General features: G+C 38.2%; 1 protein-coding gene across 1 annotated transcript in view; it reads left to right on the forward strand.

Annotated features, from left to right (window-relative positions):
• Positions 1–25,096, forward strand: part of CTNNA3 (catenin (cadherin-associated protein), alpha 3) — a 2,453,748-nt gene that overhangs the window by 215,799 nt on the left and 2,212,853 nt on the right. The window contains exon 5 of the mRNA XM_006889022.1: positions 6,421–6,540. Within this exon, the coding sequence (XP_006889084.1) occupies positions 6,421–6,540 (120 nt within the window). The remainder of the gene's footprint in view (positions 1–6,420; positions 6,541–25,096) is intronic.

Genomic DNA, 25,096 nt, shown 5'->3' on the forward strand with positions numbered 1-25,096 from the left:
TACAAAATGGGTGACCATGGAGGACATTCTGAGGAGTGAAATATCTCGTCACCAAAAGACAAATACTGCATAATGCCACTGTTATAAAACAGGACTGACATGAGGGTTGGGGGAAAACTAAATAAAGAGGGGATAAATATGTACACAGCATTGAAACAGAGGAGGGAGAGAACTGTATAAAAGGAATATATGATTATTATTGGCATGACAAGAGTCCAGAATAAGAGCTTCATAATAAAGTGGACTGGGGGAGGGGCTGTATAACAATGAAAGAATTTTTTTTCTAATGAAAAAAATGGACTGAGGAGGAGGGGGTAGGAAGGAATATGTACAGCAATGAACGAATGGAAATCCAAGTACTTTATAAACTTTCATTAAATATCAATAAAGAAAAGAGCTAATTTTTTTTTAGTGAAGAAAAAGTGCACTGGATAATGCATACTATAGAATTAAAGGGATTGTTTTCCAAAAATAACTTGCATTAATTAATTCTGAAAATTAATTAAATTATTAAAAACTTTTGATCTAGTAATTATTATTATTATTAAACTGCAAATATTTGTTCAATGGTGAACAAGGGTCAAGTTCTATTCCAGATGCTTAGGAACCAACAGTAAACAATATAAAATTCTTGGTGATATAGGTTTACATTCTCATGGGGAAAATAGAAGCCAAAAGTTAGACAGTAAATAAATAAATATATCATCTAATTGCTAATGATAAGTTCTAAGAAGAAAAATAATGTCAACAGAAGGATGAGCATTTGCAAGGGTGCTATTTTAGGCAGAAAGGCTTAAGAAGGACCAAAAAGGGCTTCTCTAAGGAGATAGTATTTCAGCAGAGTGAAAGAGAGTGAGCCAGGGAGATAACAGGAAGATTGCTCCTGGCAGCAGGAATAGTATTAGATGCCAATGTGCTTACTGCCAGCCTGGCTTATGTGAAGGGAAGCAGAGAGATCATTGTGTGAAGGGTACAGCGAGCCAGAGGAAGACAAGTGAGAGAGGCCACATCTTGGAGTCCTTTGGGCCATTATTGGTACTTTAATTTTTGTTCTGAAAAGATGGAAAGCTATCACTAGATTTTAAGCAGGGTTTTGAACGGGCTCCAAACAAGGCTGACTAAATAAGAAAAGAAAGAGATCTTAACTTTCAAAATTTGCATGATTTGGAATGTTCACCAGGATGAGAAAAATTACAGGCTAAAGCCCTAAAATGGGAAATTTAGAAGAGGTGTAGTGGTGAGTCCTTTCAGGTGTCTTGTGCATGACATTAGATTATTGCCAGGTTTTTGGAACATGACACACATCAAAAGCTGTGCCGTGGGCCACCATCACTGAGCTGAGTACTTTAGTTTATGACTCAATTGTTCAAGAAGCTTGGTTGAAGGAACATATGATTATGTATTATTGGCATGACAGAATAAGAGCTTCATAATTAAGTAGTCTTGGGAGGGAGGAGGGGGGGAGACTATATGGCAATGAATGAACTTTTTTTCCAGAGAAAAAAGTGAACTAGGGGGGGTGAGGAGGCAGGGAGGAAAATGTGCAACAATGAATGAATGGAAATCAAGTTCTTTATAAACTTACAATAAAATCTCAATTAAAAAAAAAGAAGTTTGGCTGCTGTGCAACTTGTATGCTGCCCTTGTTTTGTAAGAGAGAGATTAAGTTTATAGCGGAGCTTCAATACACCATTTCTCCTCCTCTGGTCAGCACACTCACATCTCAACAATGTGAGTCAAATCTGCTGTTGCCTCATCTGCTATGACTGAACTGGCCAAATGGCTTCAAAGCTCTGGTTTTAGTCAGAAAAATAACAGGACTGACTTATACTTTAAAGTTAGATTTTTTTTTCCTTCCTGTGTGGATTTCCCTCATTATACATTTACATAGCATGAACTATTTTTCATGTGTATCTGGGCTTTCAAAAGCCATTTTGTGCTTGCTTGTACAATTATTTGAAGAGCCAGAAAAGATCAGGAAACTTGGCAGTAGAGTGATGAAAAGAATTAGCAAAAGAGTGGAAGATTATTTACAAATCTCAAAATATTTATTATGTACTTGCCATTTTCTGTAATATTTCATTTTGCTTCAGGTGAAAGTTTGCATGAAAAATTAAATTTCCAATCAATAATTCAAACATAAATTGTTTGTTGTCTGTGATCCCCACAATGTGTCAGCACTCTCCCCCTTTCTTCCTTGGGTTCCTATTTCCATTTGACTGCTTTCTCTGTGCTTTGGTGATGTCTCTTGGTTTGGGGGCAAATAATGACTTTTGGTTTCCTCCCATTGATTATTCAAAGAACATTCGTCTCAGGCGCTATATTCATTTTATAGGCCTGTCTATTAATTGACTGAAGGGCGGTTTCAGGTTGTTTTCAGCTAGGTCTTATTTTAAGGTCTTCACCTCTGGAGTTCCTTGTTCAGATCAGTAACACACACTCTCTCTGTTTGCATGTGTATTTGAATTTTGTTTTCTATTACTCTTTAGTTTTGAACAAATGTTGCCATAGAACAGGAATGAACAATACAACTTGAGAAATGATATAGAGGTTATTAAAATGATGTTGCAAGAAATTTGTTCCTTGGTGACAAGAGGAGAGAAATGAACAGGCCTTGGCTATGTTTAAGCTGCTGTGTGTAAGGCTGTTATGAGTCAGAGCTGACTTCACAGCATCTAACAACAACAACATCAACATTACTGAGAAGTAGAATTGGTTTCCTTTTAAGGTCCTTAAAATTATTTCTAATCTCCAAGACACAACTCAAATTCCTTTATGTTTCTTTGTGCCATGAGCTTCTCATTGTTCAAGGCTGTTTTGGCATTTTCATCTTTCTTAATTTTTTTCCTTCTTCAAATTTTTAAAAATCTCCTGAATAAAAAAGAAGGAAAACATAAAAAGAAAAAGAAAATCCATTGCTAAAGTTAAAGATAGAGCAGGAGAAGCATGAATATTATAGGCAGGTAGACCTGGGTAGAAATTCCTATCCAATCAAGGTTTTTGAGTCCTAGTTTCTTATTGTAGAATAAAGAGAGCACTATGATTAAATTAGTGATATTCCCTCCCTCCCACAAGCAGGTGTCAACGGGTCTTTGGCCCCTTTCAGCTGACAAGCATCCAAGGTCGGAGGCCTACTCAAGCGTGTGTCTTTAAAACTCTGTAGGGCCTGAGATTTTAGAAAGAACGATCTTTAAGTGGTACAGAAGTTGTTTGTCTATTTGCAGTAGTGAATAACTTGGAGTTTCTGTGTTGTTCAACATTGCCATGGTCATGTCAAATACCATAATGGTTACTCCTCATGGACAGTGTTTGGAGGAGCTTCCAGATTGATTAAGGTTTGGAAGCAGGAATGGCATCCATTTCCTTAAAGAGATGCTTCTGGAAACTATAAACTCTATGATCATATAGAAGTGATATTAATTACAGAACAGAGTTCAGGTCTTTTGTTCATAGGATCACTATGAGTCGTATTCAGCTTGATGACACTTAACCATTGTTAAGTGAAACTAGTGTTGTTGTACTTAGAGGAACATTCTTCTGCTTTGTACATCACTTTTTGTTAAAGTGATGCTGAACCTTGTGCCACTGGGGTATCAAATACCAGAATGGCTTCCCAACGTGGCCAGCGCTTGGGGGAGCTCTCAGATGTAAAACAGGTTTGGAAGCAGGAGTAGCATTCACTTCCTAAACCACATGCCTCTGGAAACTCTATGAACTTGGAGAAATAATGACAATTATAGAAAGGCATTAGGTCTTTTGTTCATAGAGTCATTATGAGTCATACTTGACTCCAAGGCATTGGAAGAGATGAGGGAGAGAACTATTTGGAAGGGTTATGTGATTGGGTATTTTTGTCATGACGGGAGTTCAGAGTGAAGGCTGTATGGTGGAATGGACCTGAAGGAGGGTTTGTAAAACAATGAAAGAATTTTTCTTTTACTTTTTCAAGAGGGGAGTTTACTGGGTGGAACGGTTGGGAGGGGAGAAAAGTGGAACAATGAATGAATGGAAATCCAAAGTCTCTACAAATTTTCATTGAAATTAATAATAAAAAAATTTATTAAAAAACCCCAGAAAACCACAACAACATGATTAAATTAGAAAACAGAAATTACCTAGCACTGAGCCACTCAACAAATGTTAATATCCTTCCCATTCCTGAGTTCCATGCCTAATTTCTCCAGTAGTCTGTGAGCCCCTTTAAAACAGGGAAGATGCTTCACTCAACACAAATACCATTTGCTGCCTGGTTCATTTCAACCTAAAGTGACTCCTCGTTTTGCAGAGTAGAAATATATTCTATAGGGTTCTTGTAGCTGTGATTTTTCAGAAATGGATCTCCAGGCCTTTCTTCTGAGGTACTTCATGGTAAGTTTTAGACCACCAGTCTTTGATGTTAGTCAACTGCTTTACTGTGCCACCTGGAAACTCCTTGCCTTGTGCATCATAGGTACTAACTAATTAGTTATCAAATGTAAGTAATTTATTGTTCTTCTGTGGAGAGCTAGTATTATCGCTCCCTATATTTTCTTCTGTAACCTTGGGTTGAGGTAAACATATTTCTTGGGTGAAATTGAGGCCTTAATTCAGTAGAATGCCATTATACTAAGACTTAGTAGATAGAGTTTGATATAGTAAGGGTCAAATCATTTCCCTGGAAACTTAATTATCTTTTATAAAATCTTATTAGCCTGTCTCATAACATCATGGTCACAGTAGAGTGCTGGTGTGTTTAAGTGAAGTCTCCATCCGTACAAATCTATCTATTACACTGAGAATATGGGCAATAAGCCACATAAAGAGAGTGCTAATGCAAATGTCTAGCAAATGACATTACTTGACATTTTCAATCACTTAACCCTGCAAAATATGTTCTAATTCACTAAAGTTATCCAAGAATTAAATTTCTTGTATGCTGCCTTGGTTAATTATTAGCAGCAGAACAATAGCCTGCAATTTGTCTTCTTTGTATTTATCTAGTATCTGACTTGAAAATGAGCAGGAGTGTTCTGATTCAGCAGAACCAATTTCATAACTCATCTGTGTTATACAGAAGAAATGGATAAATGTTTGCTGAATATGCCACATTATACTTTAATCATTAAAATGCTAGTTTTGCACCATTCTCAATATTCAAAATCCATGATATTTTCCTCCTGGAATTTGCAAAGTGATTGATTCTGCATGGGTATATCTACAGATAGTGATGTTTTTCTACAAATATTGAAGTTGCCAAGGATTTACTTTCCCTTAGATCCACCGTCAACACCTATGGCAGCAGCAGTCAAGAAATGAGAAGACAACTTGCACTGGGAAAACCAGTGGTCAAGATCCTCTTCAATGAGTTAAAGAGCATGGACACTGGTTTAAAGACTAAGATGAACTTGATCTAAGCTGTGCTATTTTCAGTTGCTTCTTCTGCAGCTGAAACTTGGACAATGAATACGGATGACTGAAGAGGAGATGATACCTTGGAATCATGATATTGGCAAAGAGAACTGAATACACCTTGGACTGTCAAAAGAACATCTGTCTTGTAAGAAGCACAACCATGGTGCTTCTTAGAGGCAATGGTGGTAAAAGAACAAGATGGAGTGATACAGTGAGTGTAAAAATGGGCTTCAGGGTGGCACAGGATAGGGCAATGTTCAGATCTGTGTGCATAGGATCCTGCTGAGTCATAGTAAACTAGACAGCACATAAAAACAGTAACATTTCTATGAAGGGATCTTTGGTGGTGTAATCCACAGGGATTTATTTGCATTACCAACCCCAATATTGCACCGCTTTGGCAGTTTGAATCCACCAGTGTCTCCTTGGGAGAAAGATGGGCAGTCTCCTCCTGTGTGATTTTTACAGCCTTGGAAATACCATGGTGTGCTAGCTATGAGTCAGTTCCAACTTGATGGCAATGAGGAAAAGAGAGTAATTGGGAGTAGGGTGAGGTAGAGGGGAAGCAGGAGAGAGGTATTCTATAGAAATAAGCCAATCTCATACCATGACAGCAAACCAATGCACAAAACCTGTTTTAGTTCCATACATTTTTATTTCCATAATTGGAATGTGAGAACTTTTAAAATGATTCTTCATTATGGTTTCCAAATGATACTTCCATTGCATTTTGTTCTTTAACTGTAGCAGTATTTCCTAAAACATGAAAGTATTTCTTTAAAAAAATGAAGTATGTTCTTTTGTTAGAGTGAAGACTAACCAATCTTCTCATTTAGGTACTAGGATACAGTTGCTAACTCTTTATAATCATGCCTAACTATTCCATTGAAAGCTTGAATTTATTATCTTGATTATGGGGGGGGGGGTGGGAACTGAGGCTCAGTATCAATTATTTCTGTGTGTAGCTAGCAGAGGATTTGAGAAATCTATGCTGCTGTCCTAATTATCTGTTAATATTTTTCATTTCAGTTACAAAGGACATGTGAGTCTCTTAAAAATGTTTCCGACAAATCTGACCTCCAGAAGACCTATGAAAAGCTTGGGAAGGAACTGGAAAATCTCGATTATTTAGCCTTCAAACGTCAGCAGGTAAGAGTCAGGGCTCCCGTTGACGGAGGAGATGAACATTTTAGGCTTCATGCTGCCTGCCTGTCAGAGGTTCAGATGGGTCTGGAGAGCTTTATCTTCTTTGGGTAGAGGAGAAATAAGCTGTGCTGTGCTGTGCTGCTCTGTTCATACAGTGTCCTGCAGTGTTTGTGGCTCTTGATTTCAGATGTGTACTTTAGGGGCATCCATGTGTGCCCTTATGTCTCACAAAGCAATCTTCTGCTGATTTGTGAAGGTCCAACTACTCTTTTGACTAGGAAGGTCAGAAAAGGAACCTTGACGATAGCTTGGCTGAATTTTCTGAGAAGAAAAACTGCACTCAAGCCAGGAGGAGGATTTGACTGTACCATAAAAAATGAAAGAGAAGTGTCATGATCAGCTGCCACAATGCAAATTGATCACTAGTTTTCTGTCTTTGAAAATCAATAAAAGATTTACTGAATGTGGAAAGGTTGAAGGAAAATGTACCTTACAAATGTAAGTCTTTTAGTCTTCCTACATAGACTCCCAAATAAATCTCGAGCCCAAATAGACTCTTGTAAGATTGCTTTTAGAATTAGTACATTCTAAACCTAATTTCATAATCATTAAATTCTATGTGTTTGCAATACTTGCTTTCTCTTGTAAAATTTTCTCCAGTGTCTCTTTTCTACCACTAGGTGTCAGGCTCGTCCAACTTTTGCTTTGATGACGTGTTTATTCCGATTAGACTAGCCAGTTAGACGTTTAAATTAGGTTGCATGAAATTTGGGAATGTGCTCAGTGGTGAATAGCATTAGAAAAATGACTAAGTGGCTGACTTGCATGGCCAGGCATCGAGTTCATTACTTAGAGCGGCTTTCCTGTCAGTGTGACAATGGATTTTACTTTCTTGCCATGGCCTCATTTCCAAGTGTGAGGTCTTTTATAAGGTAGCTTCAGTGGAGGACATTCCTTACATAGAATGATCTAGAAACATCGGCCGAAGAAGAGAGTGTTCTACATCTTGCTCTATCACAGACACTAGATGGTCATTTAACACTTTTATGACGTACTTTTTATAGGAGCTCTGTTTGTTTTGGTGGCATAGTGTCTGGTGGCCTAGTCTGTAAACAGTTGTACTGTTAACCCAAAGATGATGCCTGTTATGCAGTTCGAATCCACTAGTAGCTCCGTGAGAGAAAGACAGGCACTCTCCTCCTGTGTTCTTTCCAGCCTCCAAAAACTGGCTGGAGAATCAGCTATGAGTCAAAGGCAGTAAGTTTGAATTTTTTAACGTTTGTTTTGTGGAATATTCTTAGGCAAATGAAATAATATCTGTGCACATACTTTACTTCATAATGAATAAAGGACAAACTATTAAACAGTATTTTATTTTAACATTTGTGGATATTAGCACTGAGGACCACATTTGCTGAGAACTACCATAGTAAGCTCCCAGATGTTGCTACTTAAAATTCACTCTGTGATTCACTGCTCTGGCCTGTGCAATCTTTAGTGCAATTTTCAGAGAGTCATATTTTACCACTCAAGGCCATTTGAGCTGGAAGGCAGTAGTTGCTGTCTTTTGTCTTTCCCTTTTCTCATTAGCACATTTTCAGTGATAAGAATCACATACCCTAATTGTGAATCAGGAAGAATGTAAACATTTCAGAACAATAGAAGATTGAGGACAGTGAGGTAAATCATTGATGTCTGAGGAGAAAATGGATGCACAAAATGTGTATGTCTCTACACGAATCATATATATTATTTCTTAAATAGTAACTTTAATTATGCCACACAGTTATGGTTAATACTTATTTTAAGTTAGGGTCTCTAGAGAAGTGAAATCAATGAGAAATGAATACACACACACATATACATAATCTATATTTATAACATAGCATATTAGTATAATAGTTGTTGTTAAGTTTTGTTGAGTTGTAGACAACTCATAGCAACTCTATGAACAAAAGACCTGAACAATTGTATAACTTTCATTGTTTCTCCAAGCTCATAGAGTTTCTGGAGGCAAGTTCTTTCAGAAGTGGATGCCACTCCTGCTTCCAAGCTTGTTTTAATTGGGGAGCTCCACCAAACACTGTGTCCACCATGGGTAACAATTAACTGCATTTAATGCATCAGTGTCAAGTATTCAGAATCATAGCAACTATAAGTTACCTCTGTACAGCAAATGGACAGACTAGTGCAATACCACTTAGAAGAAGTGAAATAAATGAGAAATGAAATAAAATACACACACACACACACACACACTCTCACAGACAACTCATAGTGACCCTATGAATGAAAGACCTGGTCACTTGTGTAACTTTTGTTCTTTCTCAGGTTCAGAGGTTTTCCAGATGCAAGCTATTTTGGAAGTGGATGCCACTCGTGCTTACAAGCTTGTTTTAATTGGGCAGCTCCGCCAAACACTGTCCACCACAAGTAACCATTCTCACATTTGACACATCAGTGTCACAGTGTTCAGCTTCACAGCAACCACAAGTTACCTCTCTGTACAGCAAATGGACAGACCAAGGCTATACGACCTAGAAGAATGTTTCACCAAAAACAATTAGACGGGCCTGAGGGCTGCGGATTAGAGTCACCTACCTTTAGCTTGGTAATATCACTTTCTGCCCACTAGGCCACCTGACCTCTTTCTGTGCTGGTGGTAGTGGTGTTAAGTGCCATTGAGATGCCAGCCATCCTGCCAGTTAGCCAGCCGACTTCCAGAGTGGAGGGAGACTCCAGTGCCCAAGCCTCATGAAGGATTTTAAGCTACCACCTGGAGCAGACTCCACAAATACATATATATGATCTATATTTATTTATAACATAATATACTAGTATAATATACTATATAATACTACTGTTGTGACATTAAAATATCTGTTTATCTATATCTATAATGCTCGTGGTCAACTCAACCCTCCAGTGGGTTTTCAGAGTCTGTAAATCACATGAGAGAATAGTGCCCATCATTCTCCCACAGAGTAGCTGGTGAATTTGAACTGCATGCTTTCAGGTTGGCAGCACAACTCCTTACCAGTAAGCTGCCAGATCTCCCTGAGTGTAGATATAGATATCTATAGGTATAAATACCTATAGATTTATATAGACATCTACAGATGCAGATATTGACAGATATGTAGGGAGCTCTGGTGGCTCAGTGTTAAGGAATCATGGTGCCCACCAAAAAGTATATGGGAGAGAAAGGTGGGCAATCTCCTCCCATGTAATTTACAGCCTCTGAAAACCTGCAGGAGGGTCAGCTATGACTTGGTTCCAACTCCATGGTACATAACATTTCTCTCTCTAGATCTCACGCACACTCGCTCGCTCACTCGTGCGCGCGCTCTCCCTCCCTCTCCTCCTCCTCCTCCTTCTTCTTTCTCTCTCCCTCTCCCTCTCCCCCCCCCTCTCTCTACCCCTCCTGACCTACCTATTTATCTAGAGAGAGTTTGAGACAGATTTATTCTGAGAAAACAATTCATGAATGTGTAGAAAAGCTGGCAAGCCCTAGGTTTGTGGATGCTTGTGGGCCAGACTTCAGAAGGGAGGGAGGGAGGCTTTTCTTGACTCATATAACTGCAGCAGAGACTGACAATTCCAAGCAGGTAAGGTAGCAAACTGCTGACTTTGGACACTGATCAATCCAAGGTTGGCAGATAAAGCAGGTAGTTTTTTTAAACTCAAAGAACTGGAGATGACAAGCCAGATGCAAAACCCATATCAAACAAATGCAGGAGAGCTTCACTAGCCATCTATATATGTTCAATGGAGGTTACATCCGCAACGAAACCTCCTTCAACTGACTAAGCAGAGCTCATTATGGAGGGGAGGTTTCAAAAAGGAAATGATTATATTTCATCAGTTCTCATCAAGGGGAGGTTATGCTACGTGCCATGTGCTGTTCAATGGACTACAACTTCTAATGACTCTGTGAACAACAGATGTGAACCATGTCCTACCCTATGCTGTCCTCACAATACGGCAGCCACTTTGTCAATCTATGTCCTCGAAAGTCTTCTCTCTTTTGCTGTCTCCTGTAGAAAGCATGATGTCTATGGTGTTTCTCCCTAGGGCCTCGTCCTTCCTGATAGCAAGTTAAGTCTCACTCCCTTGCTCTCACTATTGCTGTGGAGTCACAGCTGACCCTCAAATAGGGTTTCAAGGCTGTAAATATAGGGGGAGAAGATTGGCCATATTTCTCCTGCAGGACTGGTGAATATTAAGTCTAGTAGCTTTAATTCAGGAGAAAGTTATACACAGAAGGCAATCAGACTATGTATTAAACTCAAAGAGATGTATCCTCAATGGTAGGGATTTAACTCCATATGGCATACTGTCAGCTTCTTTGATTTCTTACTCATGTCATTCTAAGCTAGTGTCAGTCATTCTTTTTATCCAGAGTGGATAGAAGAAGAATGAGAAGAAGCGGTGAGAATAATGATAGAGTGGTAAGAAAGTTGGGACTAAAGGATGGGAATAGATGGAAGGGAACTTTTAGTGTTAAACTATTTGGATATATTGAAAAATGAAATTATACCTAGTATAATATAAAAATTATAATAAATAGAAATTTTTTAAAAAGAATCTCAAAATAAGGAAAGAGAATGCAAGAAAGCAGAGTCAAAGGAGGAGTTGGTAGAGAATAGCAAAGATAAACTTTATTTTACCATTTTGCTTTCATTGTCAGCAGAGCTCCATATAAATCTTTAATACCAACCAAGTACTTCACCCAAAGCCACAGACAAAGTGTTATGTTGTTTGAGTGGTCAGGGTTCAAAGGATCTGGACATCAGCTCTTCTTTGACTAGTTACAGTTTGCTCTTTACCTCCCATCTTGTTGTTGTTGTTATGTGCCGTTGAGTCACTTGTGACTCATAGCGACCCTATGTACAACAGCCCTAAACTCCACTCTGTCCTGTGCCAATCGCACTGTCTCTGACACTCCCATCCCAATTATCCCAGTCACTGAATCAATCCACCTCATAGAGGGCCTTCCACTTACACTTCTGAAAACCCTCCAAAACCTATTAAGCCCACATCAGAAAAATGTGTTTCTCCTAATGGGAAAGATTCAGGTCACGTAATAAAATTGCTAGTTTAGCAAGGAAAGTTTTGCCTTATAAGGCAGAATCCTTTGTACTAGAATATTAGTCATGGTTTATTCACTGATCCAACTGTATTAATCATTCTTTGTTGTGACAGGTGTAAGCTCCTTAAGAGCAGTGCTTATCTATCACTTTCAAGACCAAACCCTCTTCCTTCCTCACTGCAGTATCTGCCACATGGTAAATGCTCAATAAATAAATGGTGATAGTGGTGTTGTTATGAACAAAGAAACATGCCAAAATTTTTAGCATCAAGTTGTTGTTGTTGTTGTTGTTATGTGCTATCTAGTTGTTTGCGACTCATAGTGACCCTATGTACAACAGCCCTAAATGCAGTTCTATCCTGTGCCAACCTCGCTGTCTCAAAAACATTCATTCCCACCACTCTACTCACAGAATCGATTCAACTCATTGAAGGTCTTCCTCTCCTGCGCCGTCCCTCTACTCTCCCAAACATGATAACACTCTCCAAGGACCAGTCCCTCCTTGCAACATGCCCAATGTATGTCAGATGAAGCTTCAGAATCCGTGACTCCAGGGAACATTCTGGCTTCACCCTCTGTTTGTTCTCCTAGCAGTACATGGTATATTCAACATTCTTCTCCAGCACCACAACTCAAAGGCATCAATTATCTTTCTATCATCCCTATTCACTGTCCAGCTCTCTGTTGCATAGCATGTAATTGCAAAGACTATAGCCTGGATCAAGGGCACCTTAGTCTCCAGCCTGACATCATTGCACTTCAGTACTCTTGAGAGGTCCCTCACAGCTGACTTTCCCAATGCAATTCATCTCTTTATTTCCTGGCTGCTGTTATTGAGAGTGTTGACTGTGGAGCCAAGCAAACTAAAACTGTTAACTATCTCAATCTCTTCACCATCCATACTGATGCTGCCAATATGCCCAGTGGTGAGAATCTTTGTTTTCTTGATGTTGAGCTTCAATCCATATTGAAGACTGCAATCCTTGACCTTCTGCAGCAAGCGCTTCAGGTCCTCCTCAGTTTCAGCCAGCAGGGTTGTGTCATCTGCATAACGCAGGTTGTTGACGATCTTCCACCAATCCTGATGCCATATTCCTCTTCTGTACAGCCCAACATCTCAGATGATCTGTTCTGCATACAGATTGAAAAGGTATGGAGACAAAATACATCCCCAACAGACCGCTCTCTTGATTTTGAACCATCCAGTGTCTCCCTGCTCTTTTCTGACGACTGCCTCTTGGTCCAAGTATAGGTTTCGCATTAACACCATCAAGTGTTCTGGGATTCCCATTCTTCTCAGAGTCAGCCACAGCTTGTTGCGATCCACACAGTCAAAAACCTTAGCATAGTCAATGAAGCACAGATAGACATTCTTCTGGTATTCTTTGCTTTCTGCCAAGATCCATCTTACATTAGCTATAATATCCCTAGTACCGTGACCTCTTCTAAATCCAGCCTGCACATCTGGCAGTTCTCTATTGACATATTGTACCGAACGTCTTTGGATAATTTTCAGCAGAATCTTGCTTGCATGTGATATCAATGATATTGTTCCATAATTTCCACACTCTGTTGGGTCACCTTTCTTTGGAATGGGAACAAATGGCAGGCAATTAAAATAAAGGTTGATTATACTTTTTTTTGGGGGGGGGAGGAGTAAAAAGGTTATAATTCAAATTAATAACAGAATACACTCAAGGCAGCTCCAAAAATGTTCAGACAGGCACTCCAGCCTAAAGATGTTGACTATATTTTTAAAGTTCAGATTATCAGTTACCCTTTGTTTGCTAAATGCCAAATGTTGACATAGTGCCTCTTCCTCTATGTATTATTTAAATGTCCTCCAAACATATCCAGATACAAAATATCTTGGTATGTAGGGATAACTGTGGAACAACCATCAGTTTATCATGTGCAAGTTCAAATTGAAGCTAAAGAAAAGGAAAACAAGTCTGCAAGAGCCAAAATCTGAACTGGGGTCTATCCTAGTAGAATTTAAAAATAGTTTTGAGGATAGATTTTATCATTGAATGCAAACACCTGAGGATGAGGTGAGCTGTGGAATGCCACCAAGGATATCATGCATGAAAAGCAAAAGATCATTCTAAAGATGGGAAATGAAGAAAAGATAAAAAATGGATGTCTCTGAGTAGACTCTGAAATTTGCACTTTAAAAATTAACATTAAGGTTTCGTTAAGTTGACTCCAACTCATAGTGACCCTGTGAACAACAGATCTAAACGTTGCCCTATTCTACATCAGCCACATGATTTTTGCTGTGCTCAGGCCAATTGTGAGTAGTCACTATGTCAGTCAATCTTGTTGAGAGTCTTCCTCTCTTTTGCTCTTTACCTTCCAAGGATTGATCCTTCTTGAGAAAGTGCCCAAAGTGAGTGAGACTAAGTTTCATCATCCTTGCCTTTAAGGAGCACTCTGGTTGCAATTGCTTCAAGGCGCATTTGCATGTTCTTTTGCCAGTCCACGGTATATTAAAAACTCTTCACCAACATCACAACGCAGAGGAATCTCTAGGAAGCAATTGAAAAGACCTTGGCAGTAGAGAATTGAGCAGCCAAAAAAAAAAAAAAGGTCTTCCTTTTGCTGACGTAAGAGAGCTGAGTGAAAGATTTTAAACAACAGTTTGAGAAGACGAAACAGAGTATTATTAAAAAAATGTAAAAAAAAAAAATAAAAAAATGTCCAAAGAATTGGAATTAGAAAAAGATAAAAGGAAGAATTCATTCAACATTTCTGAAGCTGAAAGAACAGAGAAACACAGACAAGCCTCGACTTGGAATACTGAAGTTTTCTGTGGGCAAAATGTTGAATGATGAAGTATCAAAACAAAACGGGAAGAATTAACAGCTGCTTAACCATTTCAGTGAGTTACATATCATCAAGAATCAAGGGTATTGAAGGGAGAAGGTGAAGCTGAACTGAAGGCATTGACAAAGCATAAGACTCTAGGAAGTGATGGAATCCCATTGAGGTGCTTCCAGAAGCATGCAGCCCTGAAGGTGTTTATCAGTCTATGGCAAGAAATATGTAAGACAGCAACCTGGCAAACTGTCTGGAAGAGCTTCCCACTTGTTCCCATTCTGGAACAAAGGTGATCCAATAGATAGCGGAAATTATCATGCAATGTCATATGCATGTAAAATCTTGCTGAAGATTATTTTAAAAGACTGGAACAGTGCACCAACAGGGAACTTTCAGAAATTCATGCTGGATTCAGAAGAGGGCATGGTATGAGGGACAGCAATCCTAAATCAAGGGATAGCAGAAAGAAGTTTATTTAATCTTATTGATTTTTCAGATCCTAATAAATTATAGATAATATAGAGAATAATGGGAATCTTGGAGGCTAGGATTTTACAGCTTAGTCTCACATCTTTTGACACATGGCCAGAAGAGACTGGTCCTTGGAGAAGGACACCATGCTTGGAGGCATAGAGGGACAGTGCAGGAGAGGAAGAACCTGGATGAGGTGGATGGATATGGTATCTGAGGCAATAGGGATTGATGTGTCAAAATTAGTGAGACTGGCTCAAGACAGGGAAGAGTTCATAGCTGCTGTACATAGGGTCACTATGTGTCGCAAGCAACTCAATGGCATATAATAACAAAAATATACTGTATTGGTTGTTTTTTACTTAAGGCTCATGTTTAGAGTCAACAAGACCTTGGGGAGGGCCTTAGTATTTAAAAGTTGGTTGTTATTATATTTTGGAGGAACATTCTTCTAAGTGGTACAGCACTCTTCTGTCAATATGCTGTACTGAGGTAACCTGGGGTTGCTGTGATGCTGAACTTATGCCACTGGGATGTCAAATGCCATAACATAACATAACATAACATAACATAACATAACATAACATAACATAACATAACATAACAAAACAACATCATAACATAACAACATAACATAACAACATGTTACCCAAGGTAGACAGTGTCTGGTGGAGCTCCCAGATAGGTTTGGGAGCAGGAATGGCATCCACTTCCTAAACAGCATGCTTCTGGAAACTATGTGAACTTTGATAAATGACGATGGTTGTGGGAGTGCTTCAGACCTTTTGTTCATGGGGTCACTGTGAGTTGTGCTCAACTCGATGGTAATCATCAGCAACAACAACAACAATGGGAATCTTGGAATATTTAATTGTACTCATGTGAAACTTGTTTAAACAGGACAAGGGTATATTGCACGGTTTAAAATCAGGGAAGTGTACTTAATCTGTGCTGAGAAAATGTTTCAAGAAGCTAGACTATATGAAGAATGTGGCATCAAGATTGCAGGAAGATTCATCAATAGCTGTGTTATGTAGAAAGTTAAGAAGATTTAAAGCACTTACTGAAGACGATAAAAGGCTACAGCCTTCATTATTGGGTACATCTCAGCATCAGGACAGATGGAGAAGAGATTGAAGCTGTTGACAATTTTATTTTACTCAAATCTACAAACAATGCCCATGGTAACAGTAGTCAAGAAATCAAAGGACACTTTACACTGGGAAAAACTGCTATCAAGCAGAGTTTAAAGACTAAGGTACAATTGACCCACACCTCGTTATTTTCAACTGCTTCCTATGCATCTGAAAGTGGAAAGTAAATAAGGACAAGAAAAGAAGAATTGATGTTTTTGGATTGTGGTGTTAGAGAGAGTACCAAATATTCCAGACTGCCAAAAGGACTAACAATCCTGTTTTGGAGGAAGTGCTAACAGGATGCTCCTTAGAGGCAAGGACGGTCAAAATGCGTCTCACATCTTTAGGGCGTGGTATTAGGAAGGGCCAAATGCATCTTGGAAAATGATTCCTCCTGGAGGAACACATCATACTGGGAAAGGTGGAAGGTCATAGGAGGAGAGGAAGAGTAACAATAAGAGTTACAGTAACTGTAACAATGGGCTGGAACATATCAGAGATGGTGAGGATGGCCTAGGACACAGCAAAGATCAGATCTGTTGGTCATAGTGTTGCTGTGAGTTGTAATCAACTTGATGACACCTAACAACAGAAACAACAAGAGTATAAAACATTCTAGTGATTCCAAAAGCTCAATGTCTGTTTAGGGAGCTCTTCTGGCCTAGTGGATAAGGACTTGCACTGCCAACTCAAAGGTACAGGTTTGAGTCCAGTAGTTGCTCCACGGAGAAAAAAATGGGCCATTTCCTCCTATGTAATTCACTGTTTCTGAAAACCTGACTATGAGCTGGTTACAACTCAATGGAACACGACAACAATAATAACAACAACAAAAAACAGCCAAAATGTTGATGATTTGAACCTACTCAGTGGCTCTGTGAGAGAAAGATTTAGAAATCATCTCTGTAAAGATCAGAGTGTAGAATATTCTGTGGAGCTGTTCAGTGCTGTCACATAGGTCACTATGAGTTGAAATTCACACAAAGGCACCCCACATGACCACAATGGAGGCATTGATGGTTAAGTGGTAACACGATTTCATTTACAGGTGATGAACCTTATTTGCCACCACTAACCACTATATTCCAGTGGAGACTTATGTGTTTTTAGGATTCTTAACAGTTTATAGTGGGATTTTCACACAAAGACTAGGAAGAAAGGCCGATGAAACGCCTGTGGACCACAACAGCTTGATCTGCAGTTGGTCATGGAGGTGATCAAGGACCCAATAGTACACTTGGTTCCATAATGTGTGGCGTGGCTGTGAACTAGGGGCCTGCTCCATTCCGACTAACACAGTGGATTGATTTTAATTGTTTTCTTTGAGGATAGGTTTGTCAGAGACAATAAGACTGACAAGGAATAGAGCATGTTTTAGGGCTGTTACACATAGGATCACTTGACATCACGTAACAACAACAACCCTTTTCTATGACATTTTAAATTTTTTTGAGAGATTTCTTTCCCAGCACCAGACAGATTCCTGGAAACCTTGGCTTTGTTCCATCATTTCTCTTCTTTGAGGTACCTTACACGTTCTAGCCCAGATGTGAGTTTGGCTATTTTCCTTGTTTTTGAAAGCATGTGTTTATCATTCTACTTTTCCTCAGGCTGTATTTTAGGCTGAAGCACAAGCAACTTTGCATTTTCCTCTGTCAGTAAGACTAATGTTGAAAATAGCTTTGGTTTGAGCAGGTGAGAGGAGACTGTGAGAGATAGATGAGGTGGTGGGTTACCAGGATGAATCAGCCTGACGTGAATGATGACAAAGCAGGATTAACTGCAGAATCTGGAACTTCTTCCTGTTTTCTTATTTGGAGATACAATCTTGAAGGTTAGCTGCTCACACTCCTTGGTTTATTTCCTATTGCTTGTTGTTACATAGAAATGGTAACAGTAAGCCCCAGTTATTAGAAAGCCTATTGTATAGATTTATGCATTAATATCAGAAGTTATAAATGAAGAGATTTCCTTGGATTTTGTTTTGCAGAATGAAATTTGATAATCTGGACTCTATTTTCTCTGTCTCTTTTCTACTTTAAATACTTAAAATAGCATTATAAAACCCATCTCTTTTCTAGAAGTTTCTGAAGTCCTTTGATATAAATTAAAGTTGACAGTATAGAATTGTAGGCTAAAGCACATTTAGACATTGATATGAAAACATGTAAACTTATGTACTTCAGACACCCATTATCTTTGGTCCACTCCATTTAACCCAAATCTCTCTCATCTGATAACAGCATGCCAATTAATGTTCTGACTTTTTCACGGCTTTTTGTACCTTGCTATTGAGAACATTCAGTTTCTTTGTACTTACCTATTTAATTACTAATCATTCTTTAGAGCCAAATTGAAGTCTAACCTCCCTCACATCATCCATCTTTTGACCCATTGTCAATATATTAACCTCTTTTTTGATGTTTTTGGAAAATATTTATTTATAAATAATATTTTATTTTGTTTTGGTGAAAATTTGCACAGTGAATTAGCTTTAATTTTAAGAGTTGTGAAAATTGTTGAGTGACAAAAAAAACCCCAACCACACCCAACCAAGAAAACAAACGAACAAACAAAACCCAAATTATTCATGACATTAATTATACTTTTCACAGTACGTAAACATTCTTATACTTTCTGTCCTGGTGTTTTTTTGTTGCCATTAATCTAGTTTTCCTGTCTTGTTCTCTAAACTTTAGGATCTATACTGACTCTTTGGTCTCATTTTGCTCTTTTTCTTAAAGGCACACAGTACTCATGAGTGATATTATTTATGTGTCAGCTTGTTCTTTAGGTTCTCTCCTGGAGTAGTTTAACTTTGAAGTTTATAGATTATCTTGAAGTGATCATCTAAAGGATTCTGCTCAACCAGTCCAGTAAGTCTGGACCTTTTAAGAATTTGAGTATTGTTCTACCGTTTTCCTCCCAGCCTGTCTGGGTCCGTCTATGGTGTCCTTGATGAGAATGTTGAGGGTGGTAGTGGACACCATGAGTTCTTCTGATTTCAGGGTAAATGAAGTTGTGGTTTGCATAAGTTACTAGCTCTAAAGAAGTTTCTTTCTTCCCTTCTTTAATTCCCTTCTTTCTCTTTTGCTCTACATTGTTGTTGTGTACTGTTGAGTAAGAATCAACTCATAGTTGACCCTACGAGTGGGTTTTCAGAGTCAGTAAATTGCATGGGAGGATACTGCCCATCTTTTTCCTGCAAATCAGCTGGTAGATTTGAACCATATATCTTTGGATTGAGATTGTTAACAGCTTTAGCCTGCTTGGCTCCACAAGCAACACTCTTGGTACCAGCAACCAGGATATCAAAAGATGACTTGCATTGGGAAAGTCAGCTCTCCAGAACACTGAAGAGCAATGATGCCAAGCTAGAGAGTAAGATGTGCCTAATCCAGGCCTTGGTCTTTGCAATTACTTGGTATGCATTAGAGGGCTGGACAATAATTTAGGATGATAGAAGAAAAATAAATGCCTTTGAGTTGTGGTGCTGGAGAGAAGTATTGAATACACCATAGACTGCTAAAAGAACAAAAGGTCTGTCCTAGAGAGAGTGAAGCCAGGCTGCTCCTTGGAGGAAAGGATTTTGAAGCTACTTCTCACATACTTTGTACCAGTCCTTGGAGAAAGTAATAATGCTTGAAAGGGTGGAGGGACAGCACAAGAGAGGAAGACGATATGAGATGGTTGAGATGGATGGAATCAGTGACTGAGATAATGGAAGTGGGTGAGGCAAAGACAATGAAATTGGCTCAAGATAGAGCAGAGTTCAGAGCTGTTGTATATAGATAGGGCTGCAAAGAATTTCAAGCGACCTGACAGCACATAACAATAGCAAAAAGCACTTTTGAATTGGTAGCACAGGTCCTTTTTTAGGCAACCAGAGCTCCCTTGTGCTCTACATTAGGGGTCAAAACTTGTGTTTTAGAAAGGTGTCACAAGCTTTTAAGGCCCTCAAATTCTACTCATCAAACTAAAATGCAGTGCATAATCTTTGTGAGCTAATATGCTAATTGACCAAGTTATCCCAAGAGTCTTAAACTTTCAAACTGGAAAACAAAACCCCTAAATTTTGTGGTGTGTTTGGTTATGTATCCATAGCTGTGCCCTTTATGCACATGTGTGTGAGTGTGTGTGTGTATACACACACATATATACATATGTATACGTATATATACATAGATACACACACAAATACACATTTATACAAAAGTGGTATCCACTTCCTAAACAACATGTCTCTGAGAACTCTATGAACTTAGATAAATGACGATGGTTATAGAAAGACTTCAGGCCTTTTGTTCAGACGGTCGCTATGAGTTGTGCTTGACCAGATGGCAATCAACAGCAACAATATATATATATATATATATCTATGAGCTGTGGTGCTGGAGAAGAGTACTGAATGTACCATGGACTGCCAGGAAAACAAACAGATTCATCTTGGAGAGGATTAAACCAAGCTACTCCTTGGAGGCAAGGATTCTGGGGCTTCGTCTGACATACTTTGGACATGTTGCCAGGAGGGACGGGTCCTTGGAGAGGGACATCATGCTTGGGAAGGTGGAGGGACAGCGCAGGAGAGGAAGACCCTCTATGAGATGGATTGATTCGGTGACTGGGGTAATCGGGATGGGTGTGTCAGAGGCAGTGCAGTTGGTGCAGGATAGAGCAGGGTTTAGGACTGTTGTACATAGGGTCTCTATGAGTCGCAAACGACTTGACGGTACATAACAACAACAACAACAATATAGAGAAAACACACTTCTATTTTCATAAGCCTCTAGATACACTTATGTAAGTACACATATATGCATTCATGTTGTTATTTGTGTTACTGAGTCAGAACTGACTCATAGATGACTCTTCAGCAGGTTTTTGGTGGCTGTTAATTAGCTGGTAAGATTTTGCCCATCTTTCTCCCTTGGCATTGATATATCTATGTTATTGTTGATGTTGTCGACTGTTGAATCAGAACTGATTCATAGATGACCCTCTAGTGGATTTTCAGAGGCAGTAATCACACAGGAGGAGATTGCCCATCTTTCTCCCAGGGAAGCAGCTGTTGGATTGGAACCAAGTACCTTTGTGTTAATACAATTCCACCAGAGCTCTCTATATGTATACACACATAAATATGTTCATATATATCTATGTAACCACACATTTATTTTTGATTGTAGTTGCTATGGTGGGAAATAGCATTTGCCAAAAATGCCTCTTGTTCTCGTGTACTTCTTTGAGACATCATTCATTACCTTAATCCAGTTGTCAACAGTTCACTCACATTTGGTATTGCCATCTGCCACTGAAAATGGCACAGGATAGGCAAAGTTAAGATCCAGTGATCATAGGATTGTTATGAATCATAGTCAACTCAACAGCATCTGACAACATCACTGAAAATAACAACTATCTGTCTAAGAGTTAGATCATAGTGGCTTACTACAGCTGCATCATTCTCACGTGTATTTCCAAAGATTTGTCTCTTTATAAACAATTAAATGAAGGTGCTAACGCCATGGAAGTTCAATATAAAAATGCTGCCTTGGTCCCAATATTCAAGTTAAACTTAAGTTCATGTAATTAATTCCCTGGTTCCTAAAGTTTGCTTGTGGTCCCATGTAGTATCCTTTAGCACTGTATTGCCCTCTTTTTAGTTCACAACTTTATGTTCACAAGTGATTAAATGTTCTTTTCTTTTCTGAACGAGTAAGTTGCTTCTCTAAATAATTTCCAGAACATGAAAGAACACTTTTAAGGATAGAAATTACATTTAAAACTTTCATTTCCAATGAAGAAAAATAGAAATAAACTAAATGGAATTTATTGAGGGTGAATGTCTGTAGCTTAATATCCTCAAATTGAAAAAATAAAATACCAAGTGTATGATACTGGACCATACACAAAGTAGTCTCAACCTTACTTTGAAACCTGAAAACTGTAAGAACACAAGTTAAAATAATTAGAGCCCCAGTGGAAAAAATACTTGGCTATTCAAAACTGAATAGCACTGGGCTTCTTGTATGTATAATATGTAGGAAAGAGGAAAAGTGGTGTATTTCAGTAATAATCTCTAAGCATTCAGTAATAATCTCTAACCATGTAAAGACTTATAGCAAGGGAAAAGCTGTGGAGTAGTCAGGAGAAGAAGATATGCAATTATATTGAACTAAGTATTCTTTATGTGTAAGAACAGTGTAAGATAGAATTGACTTCCCACTAGGGTTAGCACTAAAATGAAAGTTGTAAAACATATGCTACTTATGACCTTTAAAAATAAAATGCATATGCACATAGAATTAGTTAGATACAGTCTTAAGAAAGATTGTAATTGGGAGCTGAGCAGAATGATTCTAAGGGGAAGTGCTCAGCTTTTAGACCAGCACTTCCATGAGCAATACATGCATTCAGTGGTCTTTGTTAGATTAAATATATTTGGTCTTTGTTAGATTAAATATGTTAATCACTCAATTGGTACAAGGTATGTTCCTTCCATTTTAAGTAATTAATGCAACTCTCTTGAAAGAGTTTTGATTGAATCATTCTTTTAAAAATACCTGAACTAACGACTGCCTACTAAAATATTCATGTTGTAGATGGTGCTGTGTTTCTTGTTTTACCAATCAAGTAAATGATTATTTATGCCTTATATTTACGTGCTTTTGAAGATCTAAAAGCATTTTAGATTTAAAAATTCATTTCACAAGTGCAAAAATGTTGAATTTCAGATGGTATGCTATATCCAAGTTCAACTATGTATACAAGTCTGCTTTTATTTAATTTCACTCAATTGTTTGTTCCAAAAGAAGGAAATGAGAGATGAAATTACACTAATCGTCCAATTTTCTGATAAAACTAGTGAAAAATATTGCAAAACATCATTCAAGGTCATTCAGAGTTGATAGCAGATTCAGAATTAATATTCATGTTTCTTAATTTTTAGTCTACTGTAATAGCCACCCAACCATTTTCACTACTTCATAAACTACAGATCTTTATAGGGTGATTTCTTTTTCAATAGTCTGAGGCAAAAAACAGTGTAGGTTTTTAAAAAAGAATTTGACCATTTATTTTAAAGGGATGATCAAAATTATGCACATTATACATTGATCCTTCTAAATTTGATTTCTATATTGAATACTCTGTTAATGTTCGTGAAAAGTAGATGTCTTCTACTAAGTTAATAATGTCAACACATTATATATAAGGACATCTTTTAAGTCTCAAGGTTTGTTCTATTTCCATCTGTCGTCTCTTGGGTTCAGTTTATTGGTGGCACTTAAGGGAGAAAGCTGTTGAATCAAGCATACCTTAGCTGGTTTTCATGCACCAGAAAAGATTTATTAATTTTTTACAAGGTTGTTTGTTATACGATAGTTTGCCTTGTGGGCAGCTTATAACTACTCTTTATGGTGGAGGGATGTTTATTGAAATAGTTAATGCTTTGTTATAGGTTGTTTCTGAAATTTACAATGCTGATAGGCATTTCAGAGGTGATAAAAAGCCCCACAACCTTGTGTTTGTATAAGCAGAGGACTTACTGTGCATGCCTTATATCGACAACCCTAAGTCTATACAGCTTCCAGTAAAAAGTTTATATTGATGGAAAATAAAAATCCTAGAGACGACTCTGAAAATGTTGCCTCCTTTAATCTGTTTTGTAGCTTGAAAATTACTTGTGCATGAAAAAGGATGACCTGTTTGTTCCCAAGATTATGACCTTTGATGACTTATGGTGCAAACTAAGTAAGACTTGAAGAATTCTTGACTGAAAATTTTTAAAACTCATCTAACTCATCTGTTTTATTTCATAGATGAGAAAATTGAGTCTCAAGGAGATTAAATACTTCATAGAGGCTCGGCACTTTGCTGATGGTGGGAGAAGGGTCAGTAACAGAAGTGATTCATTTATCTATCTATCTATCTATCTATCTATCTATCTATCTATCTATTCATTCATTCATTCTCTTTGGTTCTTTTGTGGACCCGTTAGCATATGTCAGCCTGTTGACTATTGACCCACTAGAATCTCTTGTTTGTATTCTGAAGCCTAGCAAGGGTCTTCAAATAGGGAAGATATTCAGCTTGAAAGGCTTTCCATGATCCTGAAGGGTGGACTAGTTCTAAAAATCCCTTCTGGTGTCAAAACAAAGCCCAAGCAGCCATGAAATGCAGGGTTCGTGGTCTGTGAGGGCTTCCTCCACTGTGTCTGAGAGAGGAGAAATTGCAATAGCAACATTTGTGGAAATGAGCCCGATTCACCAGAAGAAATTTGTGCATCTGCTGACTTTTGCATCTGGAAGAGCATTTCTTCCAGTGTAATCTTTGCCAAGTGCTGATACAATAAGCGTCTCCTGGATCCAATAGTGAGCAGAATGGAAATGCCCCTCTTTGCACCTTGAGAGACTGAGAATATGAGGGTCTCCTTCCACAAAACTGAGTGCTCTTTCTTCTCCTCAGTAACTACTGTGGGTGTAGTTTTCTGTATTTTTCTACTCAAGGGGGAAAGAGAAGGGTTTCTTTTGATTTTTTTATAGAAATGTGCAACTAAGGGTGCTCCTGGTGATGCAGGTCATCTGGTATCTTAATAAAGTCTATTTCTTTATGATTATGGTTGTACTCCAGTTAGAATTTCTGATCTTTGGGATTCCATCCTAGGAGCATGTATTGGAAAGCAATACTCTCCAAGGATAAAGGGCAGACCAGTTAGGGTATGGACTTCATTGAGCTCATAGGAACCTTGTTGTTTGGAAACTATGGAATTATCCAGCGTGTTGAATTTTATATCAATTTGCAAGAACAACAAAGACATTTTAATATCCAATTATTTTCTGCATTTGATATTGAGGTGTCAGTAAGTGGAAATAACTTATTAGTGCCATATTTTGAAAAGGAAAAGACTATATACTAATATTGAAACATTGCAAATGATGAAGGGCTTCTGATTTAAGTAGTTTGGGTATACAAATAAGACAGAAAACACATTACTTCAATATTTCTCCTCTTTGCCCTCCACTGCAATGAATTTTTTATT

The sequence above is a fragment of the Elephantulus edwardii genome, unplaced genomic scaffold (genome assembly GCF_000299155.1).
Source record: "Elephantulus edwardii isolate Elephantulus edwardi_28Jun2011 unplaced genomic scaffold, EleEdw1.0 scaffold00074, whole genome shotgun sequence".
Taxonomy (NCBI): domain Eukaryota; kingdom Metazoa; phylum Chordata; class Mammalia; order Macroscelidea; family Macroscelididae; genus Elephantulus; species Elephantulus edwardii.